The sequence below is a fragment of the Anastrepha ludens genome, chromosome 3, assembly GCF_028408465.1.
Source record: "Anastrepha ludens isolate Willacy chromosome 3, idAnaLude1.1, whole genome shotgun sequence".
In the NCBI taxonomy this organism is placed as follows: Eukaryota; Metazoa; Arthropoda; class Insecta; order Diptera; family Tephritidae; genus Anastrepha; species Anastrepha ludens.
The window spans coordinates 64,064,865-64,087,135 of record NC_071499.1 but is presented as its reverse complement, the minus strand read 5'-3'; the positions used below and the strand labels follow the sequence as shown (position 1 = coordinate 64,087,135).

General features: G+C 41.5%; 3 protein-coding genes across 4 annotated transcripts; 1 reads left to right on the top strand and 2 right to left on the bottom strand.

Moving 5' to 3' along the window:
- Positions 1 to 2,294: 2,294 nt before the first annotated feature.
- On the bottom strand, positions 2,295 to 6,436 carry LOC128858108 (exonuclease mut-7 homolog). Of its 2 annotated transcripts, XM_054094094.1 has the most exons (10): positions 6,306 to 6,436; positions 5,821 to 6,162; positions 5,592 to 5,729; positions 5,310 to 5,521; positions 5,045 to 5,250; positions 3,956 to 4,965; positions 3,627 to 3,858; positions 3,132 to 3,565; positions 2,944 to 3,059; positions 2,295 to 2,880 (listed from the first exon to the last, which is right to left on the bottom strand). In XM_054094094.1, exons 2-10 carry the CDS (start codon positions 6,017 to 6,019, stop codon positions 2,776 to 2,778), a joined length of 2,652 nt encoding a protein of 883 aa, XP_053950069.1. In that variant the 5' UTR covers positions 6,020 to 6,162; positions 6,306 to 6,436; the 3' UTR covers positions 2,295 to 2,775. The 2 variants fall into 2 exon arrangements, with proteins under 2 accessions (XP_053950069.1, XP_053950068.1); XM_054094093.1 differs by having other exon boundaries at positions 5,821 to 6,436.
- Positions 6,437 to 8,447: 2,011 nt separating this feature from the next.
- LOC128858107 (protein IWS1 homolog) lies at positions 8,448 to 11,745 on the top strand. The gene is made up of 6 exons (XM_054094092.1): positions 8,448 to 8,619; positions 8,718 to 10,094; positions 10,183 to 10,351; positions 10,416 to 10,779; positions 10,838 to 11,251; positions 11,329 to 11,745. The coding sequence occupies exons 1-6, from the start codon at positions 8,601 to 8,603 to the stop codon at positions 11,449 to 11,451; spliced, it is 2,466 nt and encodes an 821-aa protein (XP_053950067.1). The 5' UTR covers positions 8,448 to 8,600; the 3' UTR covers positions 11,452 to 11,745.
- A 6,730-nt stretch (positions 11,746 to 18,475) lies between these two features.
- Positions 18,476 to 20,997, bottom strand: LOC128858105 (dynactin subunit 4). Its single transcript, XM_054094091.1, has 7 exons — positions 20,764 to 20,997; positions 20,538 to 20,683; positions 20,353 to 20,483; positions 20,119 to 20,273; positions 19,889 to 20,051; positions 19,232 to 19,832; positions 18,476 to 19,168 (listed from the first exon to the last, which is right to left on the bottom strand). Exons 1-7 carry the CDS (start codon positions 20,890 to 20,892, stop codon positions 18,970 to 18,972), a joined length of 1,524 nt encoding a protein of 507 aa, XP_053950066.1. The 5' UTR covers positions 20,893 to 20,997; the 3' UTR covers positions 18,476 to 18,969.
- Positions 20,998 to 22,271: the final 1,274 nt, after the last annotated feature.

Genomic DNA, 22,271 nt, shown 5'->3' with positions numbered 1-22,271 from the left:
GAAACTACTTTTTCCGGCACGGTCTGCGTGATAACTCATACAGTTTTAACATTTTTTGATGCGGTTTTTTTTTAACATTCTAAACTGTTTTCTCTATAGTCTGTTGAGCCGGATTTTTGATATTTTTACTAAAAATTTATGTAAACATAATTAATGTGTGACATTTATGACGTAAACCACTTATTTTTTAAATGCCGGAAATTGGAAATTTTTTTTAAATCCGGCTCGACAGATTATAACTGCTACTTTATTTACAATTTTTTTTTTACTTTTTACAGATCCACCAACATTTCAAGGAGAATTGATGCAGACCGCGGAACAACTTTTTTTTTTACAACTAATTTTTGTAAAGAAAAATGTAAATAATTTTGTTTATAAAGTTTAAGTACTAATAAACAATGTATAAATTTTTTTAGATTTATTTCTATTGTTACCCTTCTAAAAACAGTTTTTCTTTTAGCACATTTTTGGCGCTGCTGGACGTATGTATCCCCTGAATTATATTTTCTCATAATTACCGATGGATTTGCCACTTTTCTAATTTAAAAAATTTATTAACCAAAACACTTATGCTAAGCAAAATCGACTACAGGCTTCTACTCTTTGGGAAGTTACCAAAATCGGCTTTAAACATCTTCATGCCGGTATATCACCAAGCAGCGCAAACGAGCATTTTTCCACTTCGCACAACTTCAATAAAAAACCTTTCAGCAGAGGCTGGCCTACCAACAATTGAAAAAAGAATACATCAGATTCGAGCGAGACTCATCTCTAAACTTCTTTTTTTATCCAACTCCATCCGATCTAACCGAACAAATAGTTCCTTCTGTTATGCATCAAATACTTCGAATCGTCAACAAGCTGGAGTTGTCTAATCCGGTGGAGAACTACCAAGCATAAAACCCAAAACGGGTCGCGCGTCTTCAGTTTGTCCATATTTGCAAAAAAAAAAAAATACATCACCCGAGCCATTCTTTTCTATACTCCAAGAGCGCAAGACATACTATGAAGCTGCCAATTGGACTTTGTGGTTCGCAGATGGCTCAAAATCTGATGATGTACCACCCAGCTTGGCAGTGGTTGACACAAACGGCGACACTCTACGGATACAAAGTTTACCGCACTGTGCATCTGTTTTTACTGCAGAAGCAGTCGCCGTTTGTCAAGCTCTAAGCAAGGTTGTTCCACAAATGGAGGCACCTACAGTTTCAAGCCTACAGCCGAATGGCAAATATTTTTTATGAGGAGCTTTTTCATGGCAGAAATACACTCGGAAGTTTGACATTGCTTGACGAGTGGCGACCGCTATTAGAAAAAACGTTTTCTTCATTTTGATCTTTCACCGAGATTCGAACATACGTTCTCTCTGAATTCCAAATGGTTAGGTTAGGTTAGGTTGTAATGGTTGCCCAGAGGGTAGGGCCCACTTGGACGAAATAGTTTGGTTCGTCCTTTGTGATACCATTGAAGGAGAAAGAGGGGGGAGGAAGGGAAGGGATGGGGAGTGATGAGTGTTTGTGGACTACGAACGGTGACTAGTCCGCAGTTATGTTAACCTCATTATGCTGCTGATGTAGTTCATCAGATTTTTGTTATCAACACCTGCTATATCAGCAGGCGCAGAAAAGAAGTGAGAACCAAGATATTTGAATCTTAGTCCCGCGAAGGCTGGGCAGCTTAGGAGCAGGTGCTGAGATGATTCCACCTCATCCTCCATACAGCTGACGCAAAAAGGACTCGAAGTAATTCCGAGTCTCACGGCATGTGTACCTCGCGGACAGTGCCCCATGATGATGCCCACGAAATTTGAGAGATGACATTTTGTCATCCCCAGGATATCCCTCGAGCGCCTCCTATCCAAACGTGGCCAGAAGGACTTCGCTACCCTACACGTTCGTGTACTTGTCCAGCGTTCGCTGAGTTGGTGCATAGCCCATCCTTCCAGGAGTAGAGCGCAGGTTGTCAAGGGGATCCCGATCCTCTCCTTTCGTGGACACATTGCCTCACAGGTCCCTTGTTTGGCCAGCTCGTCCGCTTCACAGTTTTCCGCAATGTCACTGTGACCAGGTACCCAAATTATCTTTATGTCGAAGAATTCCAAATGGTAGTCACGCACCAACCTATTCGGCTACGGCGGCCGTGATGAATAGAGGACACAAAAAACCAATAGGTCGAAGTGCAAACCTCATAAAGTCCCTAATCTAGGGACCTTAAAACTGGACATGGCTTACTGAAAACATTTATGTGCGTGTCTATCATGTCTTAACACCAAAAAGGGAAACAAAACGAGTAAATAAATTTTCTAGCATACATTTTATTAAATTCATTTATTACAGACACTTATGTCTTACTTGTATTGAGATTTGCACGCTACACTAATGTATCCTCTTACTTGTTACTTCTAGATTAAATGTACTTACTACTAACATACATATGCATTATTTAATTTGTATTTCGTTTCTTTCATGTACTCTCAATTTACGTCAATGTACTTTTCATTATTTGTAATGTTGTTGATTTTGTACTAATTTAAAAATACGAATATACATATGTATAAGTTAATAGGCGTTTATATTTGAATACACAAAATGAAAATAGGATTTCATTAATATAAAGGTATACATTTTCACATATAGAGCTATATAAAAAGGATCTTATGTGTTTGAGAAATTGAAAAAAATATCTTCTCAGTGTTAACTTAATACCACTCAATGCAAAAAAGTCAGTCGTCATGATTTAATATTATATATATACAATACATATATATTTATGTGCTCAAATTCCAGGAGCAGTAGCAGCTTCGAAGACATCGCTCAGAACAGCATCCTTGACACTGCTATGTATGGAGTAAGCACCGTCCCATGTACAAATGCCACAATTCTATAAAGACATTTGCATCACACGTAAAATACGTAAAATTTTTGACTACTTTCACACACTTACATCACATATATAAAAATATTCCTTCGAGCGTAATATGTGCGACCTAATCCGATTCAACTTGATAAACTTGCCCCGATAGGTCGTTTTTGTTTTCACAATATGGCTGCTAACATTCACTATAATGAGACAAGAAATATTTTACCAAATAAAATTAACGAATAATATATATAAAGAAATATTATACGCACATAAGTGATAAGTTTTTCCATATGGATTCATATTTAACGCACTCATATCTTTAATCTCATCCAGAGCCTGTCCAAAACGCATCGTTTGCATTTCATGCCTCAGTGCGAATATGAATTCATTACTATTACAGCTCAAGCAACGTGTAAAGAGATTGCATTCATATATTTTTATATCCAGCAGGCGTATTATATTTAGTACTTGGTCTACGCTGGAGTCACTAGGAATTTGTAGACATTGTTCTGGCGGCAATTCGTTCACGAATAAATCGTAACGAGAATCTCGTGTAAGTATATAACGGTGTTCTTTTCTAGCTAATTCAATATAATAGCCCAAATCGTTGTTGATGATTTCCACACAATCGATGCCTAATTTACGGAACTCTTTCGACAGCCCAGTCATCATGGTATCACAAATAAATTTTGTCCCAATTGACCTAAAGTATTTCAATAACTTGCATAGTAAATTTTTTTAAATAGTAACAAATGCACGCGTACCTATTGTTTTCATTTTTTGCACTAACTGAATTAACTCCTTCTGCATCCATTTTAACTGGCCTAGTTGAACTGCGCTCATCGTTCTGCTCGGTAATAACGCGTTTCTTTTGGAACAAGTAGCCGGTTTTCCCAGTTGTCACCTCATCGACTACCTGGTCAACATCTAAACCCATACGTACCAGTATTTCTGAGACTACCTGGTATACTAGCAATAAACAGTGCGCATCCAGTGCTGTAAAGGAACAAGTATTTAGCGTCAATATATTATAATATTAAACTATTTTGATGAGATCTAAATCATTTACTAAAGAAAGCTGTTTTCTACTTACCCGCGTATATAACTTGATCGTGACGCAACGGTCGATTGGCCCAATTCGAGAATTGATTTGATTTGTCTAATTTCTTCCCCAAACATATTTCGGTCAAGGTGCATAAGCTCTCGCCCGAGTTAGAGGCACACTCAAATGGAAATTTAACAATTTGTAAGTACTTTAAGCGTCGCCATAATTCGCGTAAATCCAAGTAACACGTTTTTGCATTGAGGTTTAATTCTAATGGCAATGATTTATGCAACATACGCAAATCCTGGTGTAAGGAGAAACCTATTTTCAGAATCTCCAAATTATTAAACACTCTACGTCCGAGCTGCTGCCACAACTCATTGCTAAGATTGGACGATAGGCAATCTAATAAATAAACGCGATCCATAGTAGCCATCTGTAAGACTGAAATAACGTTTTCGTTGCAAACCGTTGGCTTCCACTCGGAATCGAACGCTATCAGCAATTGACCTTCTAAATGATCTAACATTTGAAGGAATTTCACTCGATCATCGACAATAATAATGCAGTCAACGGGGAGATTTAACGTTAAATAATGATTGTTTTTGAAAGAATTCGAGCGTTTTGATTTACTCATAGCTCCGCGACTACTATTAGCGGATTTTGAGGATTTATTGCTGGTATTATGTTTGTCAGGTCGATTTTGTTTCAAATAGTCGAGTACAGCATCCGGACACTCTTCCAGTGGTATTTTATAGAAACTTATCCAATAGCCCGCCTCTTTAATGTCGCCATAAGCGACCACATTTTTAATCAAATCCATTTGTATTGGTTTTGTAACTGCAGCGTCGTGTGCCAATTCAACCCAGGCATCGTGACTCATTCCACCATCTCGGTATTTACGCCACAAGTAATGTAAATACGAGCAAGCTTTTGTAAAATTCAGATTTGGTGTATCATGAGCGTCAATCTTGTATTTCTTCGCCAGCCGTGTGACTAATTTGGACATGGGGCGATAGGTTAAGATATTATACTTCACATCTTTGTACTCATATTTTCTATAAAACAAAATAATTATTTAGAGATTTTAAATATTTTCAAGATGATATACAATAATTTAACCAGACCGTAACTTACGTTAATACTTCTTCACAATGGTCTATAACAGTCTTTTGTTTATCCAGTAGGGAATCAAGAAACTTCACTGTCGGCAACGCCAAATCTTTGGCAACATTAAGATACTCCTCCGCTAGTGACACTTTGTCTTGTAGAATTAATGGGAATACGATATCAAAAATCCCAAAAATATGTGTAATTTGCAAGTGCATCGTCCAATGTGCAGCCTGTTAAATTAACTTGTGTAATTATTTGAAAATCACGTTTTTTATTTGATCGAACTTACATCTTTGATATGCCCTGCTGCTATTAAATCCTTAATTTTAGGCACCAAAAGGTCACGAATCTTTTTTAATTCATACGCGGAAATCACAGCCTTACATAGCGGTACTATGCCGCAAGTCTTCACGAAATTGAAAGCAATCATGCGGGTGTTGTCTGTGCAATTAGTAGATATCTCTGGCTTTGTTTTATGAAGGTCACAAACGGTTTCCAGTACTATGTAGGTAGATTCAATAGATATTAGTTAATATATAATAAACATATAGTATAAAAAGCGAATCCTTACTGAATAGTGCCAAGCTTTTGTTTTTTAAGTTATTGCATCCTGGACAATTTGCAAATAATTTTAAGGCAAATAGCAGCGGATCCTCATCAGTCATTAGCATAGCTTTGAGATTGTGCTGAGCAGACGGCATACGTTTGTCTAGATAAAAAAAAGAACAACATATACCCAATGCATTTTTAAAGAATCAAATACTCGTACGTGCAAGAAATTCTTGCCAAAAGATACTTACATGAATTCCATTCATCCTTGTAGAAAAAGAACCAGGAGGCTACTTCGGAGCTGAGGTTGCGGTCGAAATTTTCGTTATTCAGACCCGCACCGACTGTAATGTCTGGTACGACAGTGATTTTTTGCATCACTTCACTTAAGTAATCCTCACCGTCCTCACCGTCCTCATAGCCGGCAGGAATACGACAAATGCTCATCATGAGTAATTATTTTACAATGCAATTCAATATTATTCGCTTTTTTTAAGGTCAAAACAAGTAATTCCAAATTCTCTGCTATTGTGTAGTTTCAGACAGCGCTGCCATGCTTCGAAATTTATATTGATATTTATGTACACACTTATCTAAATTGCACCATGCCAAAGTATAAAAAAAAATGTAATGCATATGTTTGAGAAATACGATGCATTAATAAGAAAGTATTAAAGTTCATTAAATATTTCAAAGATATTTAATTATTGACAAATAGCACGACTTGTGAACTCACTAAACATGTACGTAAAGAGGAACTAAATAAAACTGAAGCCACACGTGAAAAAAAGAAGTATTTATTCGAAAAACTCGAAAAGCGACAGGGAAATCTATGCAAGTTAATATTGATTCTACAAATACAACAATTTGTGAGTCTATTGTCAAAATTCAGCTGAAGGAAGAAGAGGGAAAGAAGATACAAATACTCTCACTTTGACAGTCAGGAACCAAACAGCTGATGAAACACCACCACCTTGTATAGCTACGTCCATCACAGTGTACAGAAACTAATCGGTGTACTATCATTCTTGTGCGCTCATACTGTAATGATACAAAGTGTGCCAGGTAGCAATGGCATTCGTTTTCAGTGCGCAGACTTGGCAGTTAAGCAGCAATTGTGGGAAATATTTAGTATAATGAAAAAAATATTTTCGCAAATAATGCCACACTTAATATTTTGACACTATCACTGTGTATGGAATACAAAAGGTGGAACCTTCCGAAAACCGAAATGCCTGCAAATGCGTTTTGTTTTTGGTGTTTTTGCCAATAATCCCGTGGCAGAAAGCGCGTGTTTGTGTATAATTTCTTGTGTTTGCCAGCTTTATTTCTTTCCCGGTTTATTATTTTGCGTACTTTTCCTCTTCACAAAAAGTAATTTGTATTCTTTTTGTTTGTTGACCTGCAGTGCTGACGTTAAAGCGAACTCGGATGGCGAATTCAAAAAGACAGACCTGTCAGTTGGTTGCAAGCGAATGCATACAAGGTGAAATCTCTAGAGCAGCGATCGGCATATCCACACTTGCAAAGAATTAATTTCATGAGAATGACGTCTACTACAAATTTTTTTTAACAATAGATACTCAAATGCTATCAATATTGCTTTGGATATAAGCTGAGGTAAAAGAGGCCATACGACATGAAGGAAACAAATAATATGCCTCTTCTTTTCGCCAAGCCTTAGCAAGTGGCGAATAGATGAAGCAATTGGTATAAATGAAAATATCTTGGCAACGAGGGAATAGAGTTGCCTGATATTACATGTGTTTGAACGACAGTGAGTTATATCAGCGCATCTTACTCGATAACTTTGTTGTTGCTTTTCGCAAATTTTTGCCAAGTTAATCGAGCATAGAGTTAGCGAGCGGTGAAATGGCGAATAATATTAACAACTAAATTTTAAAATAAGAGTTTAAAGTACTACAATATCCCGAACGCAATTGTGTCAAGATGATGGTGGTTGGATTCTGATGAAAGCATTCCTAAGTCGCGCTGCAGTAGTTCGAAAAACAGTAAACATTTGAGATAATTATACAAAAATGTTAAAAACTACAGTGAAAAAATATAATAGTTCAATTTTAATTTTTATGGAATAATTTTTATGTTAATTTGTTGAACAACTAATTTAACAACCGATTATAATAGTGTTACGTTTTTATCCAAATAGAACATCTCACAATAATTTCTCTGAGTTCTACTGATCGAAATTAAAAGTGACAAATTAATGGCAATACAACTTGCTTGCTTTAGTGAATAACTTTATTAACTATTTCTTTACTCTTTCACACGTTTACCTTACGCATGAATACCCTATTCAATTGAATACCCTATGCGCATGCACCCCTGCTTATATACATGTGCTTAATAACCAAGGCGAATCGAATACTGAAGGTGGGGTCTTCCCAAAACAGTTCATTTATTTGTCAGGAGTTGACAAGCCTGACGACAATATTCTTTTCAAAACTAAACAAACGAACAAAAGTAGAAGAAATTACATGTTTGGGAAAATTCAGTGAATGGCTTGGTAGTATTGTGTAATCAAACGAATGAAAAGGAAGTGCCGTGCGTTAAATTGGGAAAACAAAAATTAATACAAAGCCTGGAAATGCAGTTTTTTGCGTTGTTATGCGGAAGATGTCGTGGCAACAAAGTGTGTGTGAAAAATTTCTTGAATTTGGTTGTTTTATTGATTTCGTTTGCTCTTGCTCTTCACACAAGCAATTTCCCTTCCTCTTGTTTGTATATTCTTGGAGCCCGACAGGGTCAGCTTTTTTGAAAGTCGCAGCCCATGGCATTCAATTCGCCTTGTTATTCTATCATTCTTGATTGTTGCCAGTTTAATATGCTTCGATTTCAATCGATTAATAGCTCCCATCCTTAATTATTATTTTATATAGTTGTTTGTGTCAGAAAGCGTCAATTTTCCCGTCTCGACTTGGCAGAAAGTATCTATAATTTATTGGAATCGCATTAATATTTTAGGCTTAAACCGTTTTATTCGGTGTGGCCATTGTAGAAAGTATTTAAGAACATGGAAACTGCAGGAAACGGTAAGTGTAATCGTCAAAGAAGGTCGAGTAAACTAAAAGTGAGGTTACGTCGTATTTAGCAAAAGTTTTACGCATTTCGTTGAAATTTTTTTATTTAGAAATGTCTGACGGAGCCAGCGAGGCCATAACTATTGTGACTAGCCCATCGGAATCTTCCGCAGTAACTCCGAACAAATCACCACTGGTAGAAACCGAGGAAAATCTCGTGACTCAGGAAAGTAAACCAGAAGACTCTGTAAAGATACCAGAAGAAGAAAAACAAGAGCGAAGTAATGGTGATCCCGTAAGTCCCAGTGCGATTGTAGAAAAAATTGCTGAAAAGGTAGGGTCGCCCCCATCTAAGTCGCGTTCACAAAGTCCACAGGCACCAGCATCACCAAAAGAAGATAATACTGTTGTGAATGCCAATATTAATAGTAATGCAAACACTAAATCAAAAAGCCGTAGTCGTAGTGCTAGTCCAAGTCAAAAGCTTGCAATTGGTGATGTAAGTAAAGAAAGCAATAGAAGTAGTCGTAGTCGGAGTCGGAGTTTAAGTGCGGTAACAAAAAATGGCGTTGGAAAAGATGCAACCAAAAAAATAAGAAATGGTTCCGTCGAGCGTTCCAGATCACGCAGTGGGTCAGTTCGTTCACATAGTGGTTCACGGCGTTCTCGTAGCGGATCCCATCGTTCGCGCAGTGGTTCCGTTCACTCTAATAATGGTACCCGACATTCTCGAAGCGGATCAAGGCGGTCTAGAAGTAGATCAAAACATTCACGAAGTGGTTCCCGTCGCTCTCGTAGTGGATCTGTACGTTCACGAAGTGGATCTAGACGGTATCGCAGCGGTTCAAATCGTTCACGCAGTGGATCCAGACGTTCACGAAGTGGTTCAAGGCGTTCGCGCAGCGGTTCAAGACGTACCCGCAGTGGTTCAAGACGTTCGCGCAGCGGTTCAAGGCACTCGGGAAGCAGTTCTGCACGCTCTCGTAGCGGTTCTATGCGTTCACGCAGTGGATCTAGCCGGTCGCGCAGTGGTTCAAGACGTTCGCGAAGTCGCTCAAAGCGATCTCGCAGTGGATCAATGCGTTCACATAGTGGATCCAGACATTCACGTAGTGGATCAAGACGTTCACGTAGTGGATCCAGACGTTCCCGTAGTGGATCCAGACGTTCCCGTAGTGGATCCAGACGTTCACGTAGTGGATCCAGACGTTCACGTAGTGGATCCAGGCGTTCCCGTAGTGGTTCGCGCCGCTCTCGTAGTGGATCAGCTAGATCTAGAAGTCGTTCAGGCAGTCGAATTAGCCGAAGTCGCAGTCGCAGCCACTCGAAGTCAAGGTCTAGATCACGCTCTGGATCTGTTGCCCGCTCAAAGTCGAGATCTGGTAGTCGCTCAAGGTCTGCCTCGCGATCCCGTTCTAGAAGTAGTGGTTCTCGATCACCTACAGTGAAAAAAGGAAGAAAGAGAAATATCTTAAGTGACTCGGAAGGTGAGCGTACATGCCTAGACAAATCAAATACAGCCTATTCAAACATTTGTGTATATTTAAGAATTCATTGTCACGTTTTCTAATTAAGATGAGGGTCCCTCGCCAACAAATAAGAGGGCTAAAATAACGGACACAGACAACGAGGATGAAGAAGAAAAAGACGAAGTTGCAAAAGAGGGGAATGAAGAAGGTCTTGAGCCGAAAAAAACAGTGGACAGTTCAGATGATGAAAATATTCCTATTGACGATATGAGAGAGTATGTAAAATTTTTATCTTCATTTAACAAATTAAATTTAAATGTACCAATGTTAAATTTATAGGAATGATAATTTTGTATCGGATTTTGATGCTATGTTACTACGTAAGAAGGAAGAAAAGCGCGTACGCCGCCGAAAACGTGATATCAGCTTAATAAATGACAATGATGACCTAATCGATCAGTTGATAGTTGGAATGAAAAACGCAGCCGATGAAGACCGACAATTGAATATGGAAGGCAGTCCTGCAACAAAAAAAATATCAATGCTGAAGATGGTCATGTCACAACTTATTAAGAAAGATTTGCAACTAGCCTTCTTGGAGCATAACATCTTGAACGTGCTTACAGACTGGTTGGCACCACTACCAAACAGAAGTTTACCTTGTGTGCAAATACGCGATAACATTTTAAGGCTACTAGCAGATGTAAGCTTATATTTCTCATGCATATGGAATTGACACATATATAAATTTTATTTTTTAGTTTCCCACTATTGACAAAAGTTACTTAAAACAGTCGGGAATCGGAAAGGCGGTTATGTATTTATATAAACATCCACAAGAAACTAAACCAAATCGGGATCGAGCTGGACGTTTAATATCGGAGTGGGCTCGTCCAATTTTTAATTTGAGCTGCGATTTTAAGGCGATGTCAAAGGAGGAACGACAAGAACGAGATTTAGCACAAATGCCACGTCGCCAGAAGTCACCCGAACCGCAGCCAACAACATCCTCAAACAAAAAGAGGGGCTTGAATTCAGCTTTTACTAAATCGAACGAAGAAAAACCACTAAGGCCTGGTGATCCAGGTTGGGTTGCGCGTGCACGAGTGCCTCTGCCGTCGAACAAAGATTATGTTGTACGTCCAAAATCAACTGTTGAAGGAGAAATTTCATCGGTATGTTATGCGACGACTAGAGTGGAGAGAGGTAGTAAAAAAAAATAATTTATTTATTTTTGAACTTTTTATTGCAGTCGACGAAACGAAAGCCTAATCGCTTCGAAAAGCATATGAAGAAGTTTTTGGACGCAAAACGTTTGAAATCGTCAAGACGTGCTGTTGAGATTTCCATTGAAGGTCGAAAAATGGCTCTTTAGGCGCACTGTCGCTTCATAATAAAATAGGTTTTATTAAAGTGATAGAAAATCGACAACAAAGAAAACAATATGTTGTATGCCCTTGTATATTTAATTGTACTTGTTCCCTTTCTTTATATCCGCAATGCAAAGCACTAAATTAATTACAGACTGTCGAATCCACCTAAAGAAATGGCTGCAGATATTTGTTAAAAATCAAATAAGCAGTTTTTGTGGAAATGTATCTTAATAGAAATGTATGAATTGTGGTTCAAGTAATTTGAATAAATAAATCTAAATTATCTAAATCCCTGAGGTCTCATAGTATTTTTCTGATAGGTTATGGATAATAAGAAGAAACCTATTCTAACCAATACGCTTCTAATGATGAAATAATAAAACACAAATTTCGGAAATTGGTCTCTGTCAAATTGAACTGCCGGAACTAAAGATAGGGTAAAGCGGTGCACTAGAAACGGCTAGTTTACTTGGTCGTGAAAAATCTCATTCCCATTACGTAGAACCGGCTGCCTCACACCCCGTATTACGACAGTCATCCCGAGGAGCTATAGTTTAACTGTAACACTGCATAGATCGCGAGCGAGAGAGTGGTCGGGGCCTAGCGTTTTCAGAACAGTCGGTTCTACGTCAACGGAACGGCCCAGATTTATGTATATCATCAGACTAGCAGCATTTTCCTTGCTTTTTCATTTCTATATTTCGAAACTCCCCCAGCCACCAGAGGGAGTCTCACTGGTCTCATACGCCAACGACTGCAAGATAATGGTGTCGGGCAATGACATTGATGGACTATGCTCTAAGGTAAACGACTACCTCGCCCGCCTTTCTCGCTTCTTCACTGCGAGAAACTTAAAACTTTCTCCCACTAAATCCACGGCGACCCTTTTTACCACCTGGACAAAGGAGGTCAAGCTGCAACTTCAGGTGCACGCCGATGATACCCCAATACAGCTTGCTCTCCTTCTCAGGGGGCAAAGACAAAGAAATGTTGCTGTCGACTTTCAAAGCAATAGGCCGACCGGTTCTCAACTATGCCGCGCCTGTCTGGTCGCCTGGAACCAGTGATACGCAGTGGACGAAGCTACAGACCTGCCAGTTGTTGTTGTTGTTTTAACAGCATAGTTAGCCCTGTCAGTGTAGGTATATCATCTGTCGTCTTCGTCTAGCTCATCTAGGGGTAGGCCCAGGAAACATGCTGTTTCGACGGGTTGGGTCCAGAGGGAGAGGGGGGTTAGATGAGTCTGATTAAGGGGGCATGTGAAGAGGTGGTTAGTGTCGTGCGGGGTACCTTCACATGCCGGACATGTGTTTGGTATGTCGGGGTCAATTCTGGATAAGTAGGAGTTTAACCTGCTACAATATCCAGAACGTAATTGTGCCAATGTTACACGAGTCTCACGGGGAAGCTGGAGCTCTTCACGGCATTCACGGGACGGGAGTTCATGAAGGTGGTAACGGACTCCCGGTGAATGTCGTTTATTGACTGTCTGAATACTGTCCGGTCCAGTAGGTCTCGGTCAGTTTTGTCCTGGAGTTCGTCAGCGTAGTCGAGGAGGTGTCTCCTGACGTGCCTGGGAGGCGGCTCAGGCTCAAGCAGGTGTCTGCAGGGGTGAAACCTGCGGTAACACCCCAGCAGGAACTGCTTGCTGAGCAGTTTGTTGTGCTCCGCGACTGGGAGCATTTGTGCCTCGTTGTGCAGGTGTTGTATGGGTGACATCAGGAGGCACCCGGTCGCTGTCCGAATGGCGGTATTCTGACATGTCTGAAGCTTTATCCACTGCGAATCACTAGTGCCAGGCGACCAGACAGGCGCAGCATAGTTTAGAACCGGCCGGCCAATTGCCTTAAATGTCGAAAGCAACAGTTCTTTGTCCTTGCCCCAAGTGCTGCCGGCCAGCGATTTGAGGACCTTGTTGCGATTTTGGACTTTAGTGGCAATTGCGGTTGTGTGCGCAGAGAAGGAGAGCAAGCTGTCAAAGGTTACACCCAAAATTTTGGGGTTATTCACAGTCGGAATTGGTGTGTCGTCGACTTTTACCTTAAGGGACAGCTTGACCTCCTTTGTCCAGGTGGTGAAAAGGGTCGCCGTGGACTTAATGGGGGAAAGTTGGAGATTCCTCGCAGTGAAAAAGCGAGAAAGGTCGGTGAGGTAGTTGTTCACTTTGGAACACAGGCCATCGATGTCATTGCCCGACGCCATAATCGTGCAGTCGTCAGCGTATGAGATCAGGGAAACTCCCGCTGGTGGTTGGGGGAGCTTCGAGATGTAGAAGTTAAAAAGCAAGGGTGAAAGGACACCACCCTGCGGTACGCCTTGCTTAATCTTCCTCTGCTTTGACATTTGATCTCGAAAAATCACTGACGAGTGCCGACCGCTCAGGTAGTTCGCGGACCACCTCTTCAGCCCTGGCGGGAGTGTCGACTGATAAATATCATCTAGTAGCGTGGAATGGCTGACTGTATCGAAAGCCTTCTTTAGGTCCAACGCTACTAGGACAGTCCTCTCGCAGGGGCGGTTTTGGTTAAGCCCGCGATTTACCTGGGCGTTTATGGCGGTGAGTGCCGTGGTGGTGCTGTGCACTCGTCGGAATCCGTGCTGATGTGGGGCTGGGGCCAGGTGGGTCGTGAAGAGTGGGAGTAGGAGGGCTTCAAGTGTCTTCACTACTGGGGAAAGGAGAGTTATCGGCCGATAAGACTCCCCTAGGTTGGCGGGTTTCCCAGGTTTCAATAGTGGGACCACTCTCCCTGCTTTCCACTTGTCAGGGATGATGAGAGTGGCCAGAGACAAATTGAAGACCCTTGTGAGGTATCCTACTCCCAGGGGTCCCAGATGCTTCAGCATCAGCGCGTTAAGTCCGTCAGGGCCAATGGCTTTCGAAGATTTCGACTTGTTGATGGCCCCCTGAACCTCATCACCGGAGAAAGTAAGTGGCGCACTGTCGTTCGTCAGTTTGTGCAGCCTTCTGGTAACACGACGTTTGGTTCTGTCGCCCGGAGGATGCAGTGTAAACAGCCGGCTAAAATAGCTCGCGCATCTCTTCGAGTCCGACGAAGTACAACCGTTGAAGGTGATAGCCACCTTGTCGTTGTGTTTCGTCGGGTTCGACAAGGACCTAACGGTGGACCAGAGCTTACTCACTCCGGAGGTGAGGTTACAAGTCTTCAGGTGCTCAACCCATTTAGTCCGCTTATGTTGATTTACCAGTTGCCGGATCTCCAAATTGAGATCCCTTATGCGGGGAACCCCGGGATCGGCCTGGCGTAGGTGGTCACGCTCGTTTGCTAAACTGGCTGCTTCTGCTGGGAAGTGGGGACGGATATCCTTATAACATCCAGCTGGGATGAAGCGAGCCGCAGCAGCTGTGAGCACCTTGCGGAATGCGCGTTCGCCGACGCGCACATCAGTGGGGATGGGAAGAGCGGCGAAGGTGTCCTCGGTGAATTCCGTGAAGCCGGCCCAATTAGCTTTTATAAAGTTAAAATAGGACCGGTGATTCGCGGAAACGAAATCGGCAGGTCTCTCGATCGAGACGATAATGGGCAAGTGGTCAGATGCAAGCGATAGCATAGGTCGCCACGTTATGCTATTTATCAGACCCGCGCTAGCTATTGTTAGGTCAGGCGAGCTGCTACAATTGCCCACTACCCTGGTGGGGGCGTCGTCGTTCACTGTGCTGAATGTCGAGTCGTCTATCTGCTCTGCCAATTGCTGTCCCCTACGATCATTTGGCAGGCTTGAATGCCAAAGATCGTGATGCGCATTGAAGTCACCTACAACCAATCGGTTTTCACCTCTGATGAGCGCACCTATATCAGGGTGATATCCTGCCGGGCAGCAGGTGACAGGGGGTATGTATATATTAAAAATTTCGAGCTCGGAATCGCCTGACCGGACAGCTATGCCTTGACATTCTAAGGTGCTGTCCCTGGGGTCGATTCCTTCATCGATAAGACGATACTGCACAGTGTGGTGGACTATAAACGCTAGGCCACCACCGTTGTCTCGCTCGCGATCGTGTCTGTGCACGTTATAGCCATCCCTGGTGATCAGAGATGACCTAGCGTGCAACTTTGTTTCTTGGACCGCAGCTATCTTGATACTGTGCCGGTTCATAAAGTCGACTATCTCGTCGACCTTACTCGTAAGTCCGTTGCAGTTAAACTGGAGAAGCTTGAAGCTTCTCGGTGAGGTCAGTGTAATCCGGGGGGTGAGGGACGCGTGGGGTTGTCTACGTTGGACCTGCTGTGCAATCCACTGTGGTTGTTGCGGCCTGATGGTGGTGGGCGGCCGCTCCTCCGGGGGAGGTAGTGGGTGCAGAGCTCTGCAGCAGGGGGCAACGTAGGCAGTTGTCCACTCACGGGTGGTGCGCAGGCCGGAACATCTCCGAAAATGGCACCAGCCATTGCAGGAATTGCACTGGACTGATACCAGATTCCGAGGTATTACGGTCTGGCACACGGAACAGACTGTACGGGGGACCAGGAGCTGCTGGTTTGTCCCCGCACTGGGGTTGGAGCAGGAAGGGATAGGAGGGGTTAAAGGGGAGTTGTGTTGCTCCGATAGGCTCCTCACCGTGGAGGTGTGGGTTGTGGTGGCGGTTGGTAGTGCCGGCCTATCAGGGGGTGTGGTAGCCGTGGAGGCATCAGACGCCTGTTGGCGGGAGCAACACGTGGCCACATACCGTGTGGACCACTCCCTGTGCGACTTAAGGCCTGAGCAGGTCTTAAGGTGGCTCCACCCGTTGCACTTATTGCACCTAACCGAGGTGGAGTTCGGGTGGAGCCGTTGATGGCAGACGCAGCAGTAGAATACCTCTGGCCCAGGGTTGGATTCGACACCAGCCCTGAGGAGAAGTATTTGGAGCAGGTTAGCTGCGGGAGTTTGCTCCTGTGACGTAAGGGGTGGGGTGATATACGATACACTAGACAGGGCTAGTGTACTGGGGCGGCAGCCCTTGGCCGGGAATAAAAACCCGAGTCATTCCGGTAACGTAGAACCGGCTGCCATGGGAATGTGATATACGATACACTAGACAGGGCTAGTGTACTGGGGCGGCAGCCCTTGGTCGGGAATAAAAACCCCGAACTATGCTGTTAAAACAACAACAACAACAGACCTGCCAGAATACTGCCATTAGGACCGCGACAGGATGTCACCTGATGTCCCCAATTCAACACCTACACGATGAGGCTAACATGCTCCCTTTTAAGGAGCACAACAAAATGCTCGGCAAGCAGTTTCTGCTAGGGTGTCACCGCAGGCCTCACCCATGCAGACACCTGCTCGAGCCCGAGCCACCTCCCAGGCACATCAGGAGACACTTCCTCAACTACGTGGACGAGATCCTGGACAAAACAGACAGACCACTCCAGGATCAGACAGTATACAGACAGGCCATTAACGACATCCGTCGGGAAACCCTTACCACCTTCTTAAGCTCCCGACCGCCGAATGCCGTTATCGGAGTCCAACCACCACCCATCGCAGATGAAGAGCTCCAGCTTCCCCGAGAGTCCCGCGTAATCTTGGCACAATTACGTTCTCGGTATTGTAGCAGGTTAAACTCCTACTTATTCAGAATTCACCCAACATACTAAATATATGTCCGGCATGCGAAGGCACCCCGCACAACACTAACCACCTTTTCACATGCCCAAACAAACCCACTCATCTAACACCCCTCTCCCTCTGGACCCAACCCGTCGAAACAGCCAGTTTCCTGGGCCTACCGTTAGATGAGCTAGACGAAGACGATCGGTAATTACACTACACTGACAGGGCGAAGATACTGCTACAACAACAACAACAACAACAACAACTAGCAGCATTCCTCAAACATTTAAAGGGAATGTTTATACTTTTACAACAACAGCAACACAACTTCAGTTAGCGTTGGAAGAAACTGAATACGAATATGAATGCTCTATATCTATTAGTACTACAATGATCTTCTAATTTAGCAAGAAATCTTGTAGAAAACATGTCCTATGCCACTAAAAGCCTACTTTTGCACAATCAGTATGGATTCATCACTGGACGGTTCTCAGTGTCTAATCTCGCCGTTTTTCGTGAATATTGTAATAGATCCTCACCGGGCAGCAAGTCGACTGCATTTATACGAATTTTCTCAAAGCTATCGGCAGTATCTCTCACAACATTTTACTACATAAATTATTTTTTGCTTGGGTTTCGCCCTGTTCTCCTGCAATGGTTGAAATCCTATTTATGTGGAAGGCGTTGTGTGGTCACAATTGATGGTATATCCTCTGAGTGCCTGCTCTGGAGTGTTTTAGGTCCGCTACTCTTGTGTTGTCCAGAAACGACATTAGCAATTGTTTCTATTTGCTGATTTTCTATTATATGCTGACGACTTCAAAATATTTTCAGTTATAGATAATACAACTGACGTATGCAGGCTTCAAGCAGATAATAGACAAATTTGTTATGTGGTTATGAGGTGGCAAAACTCTCAACTTTCTTTAAATGGCAAAAAATGCTATCATGTCACTTTTTCTAAAATCCCTATTATCTTTCACACTTTTTATAGCAATTCTAGTATTGTACTTCAATCTGTTGAAACATCTAAAAATGTGGGTGTAATTTTCGACAGTCGTTTTTCATTTAATAGCTACATTCATTTCATCTTATCAAAATCATATTCTGCCTTAGGCTTTGTGCGACGGAATAGCTCAAATTTTACGGACCTTTATACCCAGAAATTGCTGTTTACTGTACTCGATCGCTTCAGGTTGGAATACGCCGCCTTTATTTTAGTCGACGGAATCGAACGTGTACAAAAGGTGTCTCTGAAATTTACACATCACGCTTGCTTTCGACCAACTTCACGTTCTCAGCAAGTATAAAATCGATTCTTGCTCTCTCGTTTGTTTTCTATGTTATTAGAGGCGACCTTGATTGCCCCTTTCTGCTTCAAGGTATTAATTTTCTTACACCTCCCAGTATTGTTCGTAACGCTCTTCCATTCTATTTAAATAAGTTCAATACAAAATATACTCGCAATGCTCCTATTGAACGTGATCTTCGTTATTTTAATGAGATTTCCATTTCATTAGATTTTAATTAATAATTTCTAAGAAAGTATTTTCTATACTATTGAAGCCGTATCTTTTAGTTAGTTAGAGGTAAGCTTGTATATTTTAGGTAGATGTAAGTTTGCAATTGAATTATGTTTATTTTTCATTATTCTTTAGTTAAGTAGTCAGTCTGAAATGTGTTTTCTTGACTTCTTGAAATAAATAAATAAACTTGCTCCAGTTTCGAGTACCAAAATTCTAAGCAGAATTATTAAGAACTCCTTAGCAATGATAATTAATGATATCAACCTAATTTTGGAGCCACCATGAGCATGCAGCACTCGTGCGGCCAACAAAACAAGAACAAAATTTGAGTGATTAGAGCAAAGTTTGCGAAACGCATATTCGTTACATATATATTACATATACAAGTTATACTGATATTCATATTTTCCGATCTGACAAAACAAAAAAAAAATGTTTTTAAGCTGCAACAATTTGCCCAGCATCGATAAACACCCGTGCGTTCAACTTATGCGAAGTTGGTGCATTGGTCACCGTATTTACGTAGGTATATTCCATTGTGAAACCCAGTTTAACGAAATCGCCTGCTTTCAATGATTCATCGGTTGTGAAGTTCAGCCTTACTGACGCCTTATTTGATTTGCGCCAAATTATGAACCTGCAAGTAAAACAGGAGATTGTAATACCTACACATACTAATTTATTTTATTGATTTAATTACTCTGGCTCCTCTCGAGGCGTTTGCACATCTTCATCGAATTCGGTAGAATCATCGCGTTGATTGAGCACAAAATTTATCTCATTATTGTCCAATTTTGCGTTGGCCTTCTGCTGCACTATGCGTGGATCCTCGATGAGAGAAGTTTGTCGCGAAAGTGTAGTGCTAGTCAATGATGGCGAACTCGTTATCGATTTCAACGATTCAGCAGCTGCACTAGTGGCTGTATTTTCCTTTATCTTGCATGCGAGCTTAAACTCTTCAATCAATTCTAGCTCCTCTGCATGGTTCGGCAATGGTTTTATTGTAATGGACATATCATGCATTGTTGGATTAGTAAGTTTGAGAATGATTGAGCTAGATCTTCCGGCATACAATAGCTGTTCATTGCGTACGAGTAATACGTCTGGCACGTGATAATTGGCGAACAATTGGATGCGGTATTTTACTGATGTTGGATGATACTCCGGTTTAATAACATTATGTTCGCATTGGCGACATCGTAACGAACGTTTAATCCATAGAATTCTACGCTGTGGATATAACTTGTTTACAGTGAAAGGCTGATCGGACGGTTGACCAAGGCGTTGCTTAATGTTGCTGACTGTAAAAGTTAGATGACAATTAAATTTTAGAAAGCAATGTTAATTTTTCTATTACCGTTTCGCAGATTTATTGCCTGTGAGAATACTTCATTAGGTAACGCATCAAGCTCATCTCTGGCAATTGACGGTGTGATATTTACAGGTTTTGCCTTTTGAGTATTTTTATCGGGCCAGCCGATTTGGCGACGTATCATCGAAACAGTCAAACCAGTGCGATCCTGCAATAAGCGACATTTTAAAACATTTCGAATTACTTAATTCGATCATTCTTCAGTTTTTAAATACCGTCAAACTAGGAAATTTATGCGCCTTTGGTGTTTTACGTCTTAAATATTCTTGTTTTTCCTGCTTATCTTGCAAAACAACGGCTTGGTAGTATTCCAACAAAGAATTAAAGCGTGTCTGGTAAGAACACTCATTTTCCGGCCATGCGCCAGTCGCTGAAAAAAAGATTAAATGATTACACACAATAATTAAATACATAAAAAATGCTCTCCTGTCCAAGGTATGTGCACTTACCAACTGACTGATCTGGTATGCCGACATCACGCGATGTCCAGCGACAGCCCAAACAAGAGAGATAATACATTTTTTTCGTCACGATCTTGGTGTTGTCACCTTCGCCCTCTTTAGGTGGTTCGTCAGATTTCCTGTATCAAATCGAATCTGAGTATTTAAATAATCATAAATGTTTGCCCTCTTACTTCGAAACCACAACCATGGTAGCTCGGGCGGATAAAGTATGTTGGCAGCATGGACAATTGAAACAATTGGTGCAGCAATTCTTTTTGTGCTTTGCTTCCGACGACGGAATGTTTTCCAAGCAATTGGAACAGAAATGCGAGTCAACCTAGGGCAAATACATAAGTATATATGTACGTATTTGGGTGAAAACTAAAAGACAACAAAAATGGGAAACGGATTACTCACTTCGTGGCAGACGCAAAAACCACACCTCAGCTTTAAGCAGTGCCGACAGAAAAATAGTTTGCTTATTGGATTCACTAAACCACAAGTGCAGGCATAGTTTACTACACTCTTTTGCATGAAATTTGCCATTTTTATTGCAAAATGTTTACTATTTTCACTGTGCTGAAAAGTAAATCGATCCCAATGCCCAATGTATTGCGATGACTACATTAATTTGTGTAGGGTTGCCAACATTTTATTTCCGCAATATCCCGTACCGATAATATCATTTTTGCTACCGGAATATATAAGATTAGGTATTTGAAGTTACCTATTTAAGACATTTAGATTTCCGATGAGGCGAAGTCGAAAGAGATGGAAAATATTTAACGAAACAACCAGCTGTTAACGATTCGTCAGTTATGAAGTTCAGCCATAGCGACGCCTCAGTTGAATTGCGGTAAATTAGAACATCTGTGCTTTTCGAATTTTGTTAAAAAATAAAAGCCAAAAAAATACAAAAAATATCCACTTGCTTTTTATCGTATAAAGTTTTATTTTTGAATATGCAAAACGATTAGGTTAATTTGAAAGAAGAACGTTAATAAACTTTTTGAAAATATAATTTACATTTTTATTTATCAATATAAGGTTCATTCAAGTATTCAATTATTAAAGGTTTCTTCACTTGTGACATTATTGTTTTGACACTCCATTACAAAAGGCAGAGAGCGTTCAAAGGTTGAATTTAAGAATGGTGGAGAAAATGGAAAAATTAAATGAACAACGATAAATAGTAGCAAACATTTTTTTCACTTAATGGGAAACGAATTGCGAACTGTTTCTTCTTCTTGATTGGCGCTAACCGCTTAATTGATTTTGGCTGAGTTTAACAAAGCGCGCCAGTCGTTTCTTTCTCGTGCTAACCGGTACCAGTTGGGCGCACCAAATGAAAAAAGTCCTTCTTCTCTTTCCAACCCAGAGGAGGCCTTCCTCTTCCTCTGCTACCACCAACTGGTACTGCATCGAATACTTTCAGAGCCGGAATGTTTACATTATATCCATTCGGACGACATGACCCAGCCAACGAAGCCGCTGGATCTTTATTCATTGTTCCATGACTATGTCGTCGTAAAGCTCATACAACTCATTCCTCCATCGCGTGCGATATTCGTCATCGCCAACATGCAAAGGTCCAAAAATCGTCCGCAGAATCTTTAACTCGAACAGTTCAAGTGATGCCTCATCGGATGTTGTCATCGTCCAAGTTTCTGCGCCATACGTTAGGACGGGCATGATGAGAGCCTTGTAGGGTGTTAGTTTTGTTCGTCGAGAGAGGACTATACTACTCAGTTGCCTACTTAGTCCAAAGTAGCACTTGTTGGCAAGAGAGATTCTACGTTAGATTTCCAAGCTGACATTAATATCGGTGTTAATGCTGGTTCCTAGGCAGCCTCTTACAATTTTAAGATCATAACTCTCAACAGTGACGTGGGTGCCGATACGTGAGTGCGCCGACTGTTTGCTTG

Coding starts and splice junctions, on each gene's coding strand:
- LOC128858107 (XM_054094092.1), top strand. Junction 10,352..10,415: donor CCTATTGACGATATGAGAGA/GTATGTAAAATT, acceptor TTAAATTTATAG/GAATGATAATTTTGTATCGG. Junction 11,252..11,328: donor TTGAAGGAGAAATTTCATCG/GTATGTTATGCG, acceptor TTTTTATTGCAG/TCGACGAAACGAAAGCCTAA.
- LOC128858105 (XM_054094091.1), bottom strand. CDS start 20,892: ATGGCAAATTTCATGCAAAAGAGTGTAGTAAACTATGCCTGCACTTGT. Junction 20,484..20,537: donor ACCATGGTTGTGGTTTCGAA/GTAAGAGGGCAA, acceptor GATTTGATACAG/GAAATCTGACGAACCACCTA. Junction 19,169..19,231: donor ACGCCTCGAGAGGAGCCAGA/GTAATTAAATCA, acceptor TTTTACTTGCAG/GTTCATAATTTGGCGCAAAT.
- LOC128858108 (XM_054094093.1), bottom strand. CDS start 6,019: ATGATGAGCATTTGTCGTATTCCTGCCGGCTATGAGGACGGTGAGGAC. Junction 5,251..5,309: donor CAGCAGGGCATATCAAAGAT/GTAAGTTCGATC, acceptor TTAATTTAACAG/GCTGCACATTGGACGATGCA. Junction 3,060..3,131: donor TGGAAAAACTTATCACTTAT/GTGCGTATAATA, acceptor GTCTCATTATAG/TGAATGTTAGCAGCCATATT.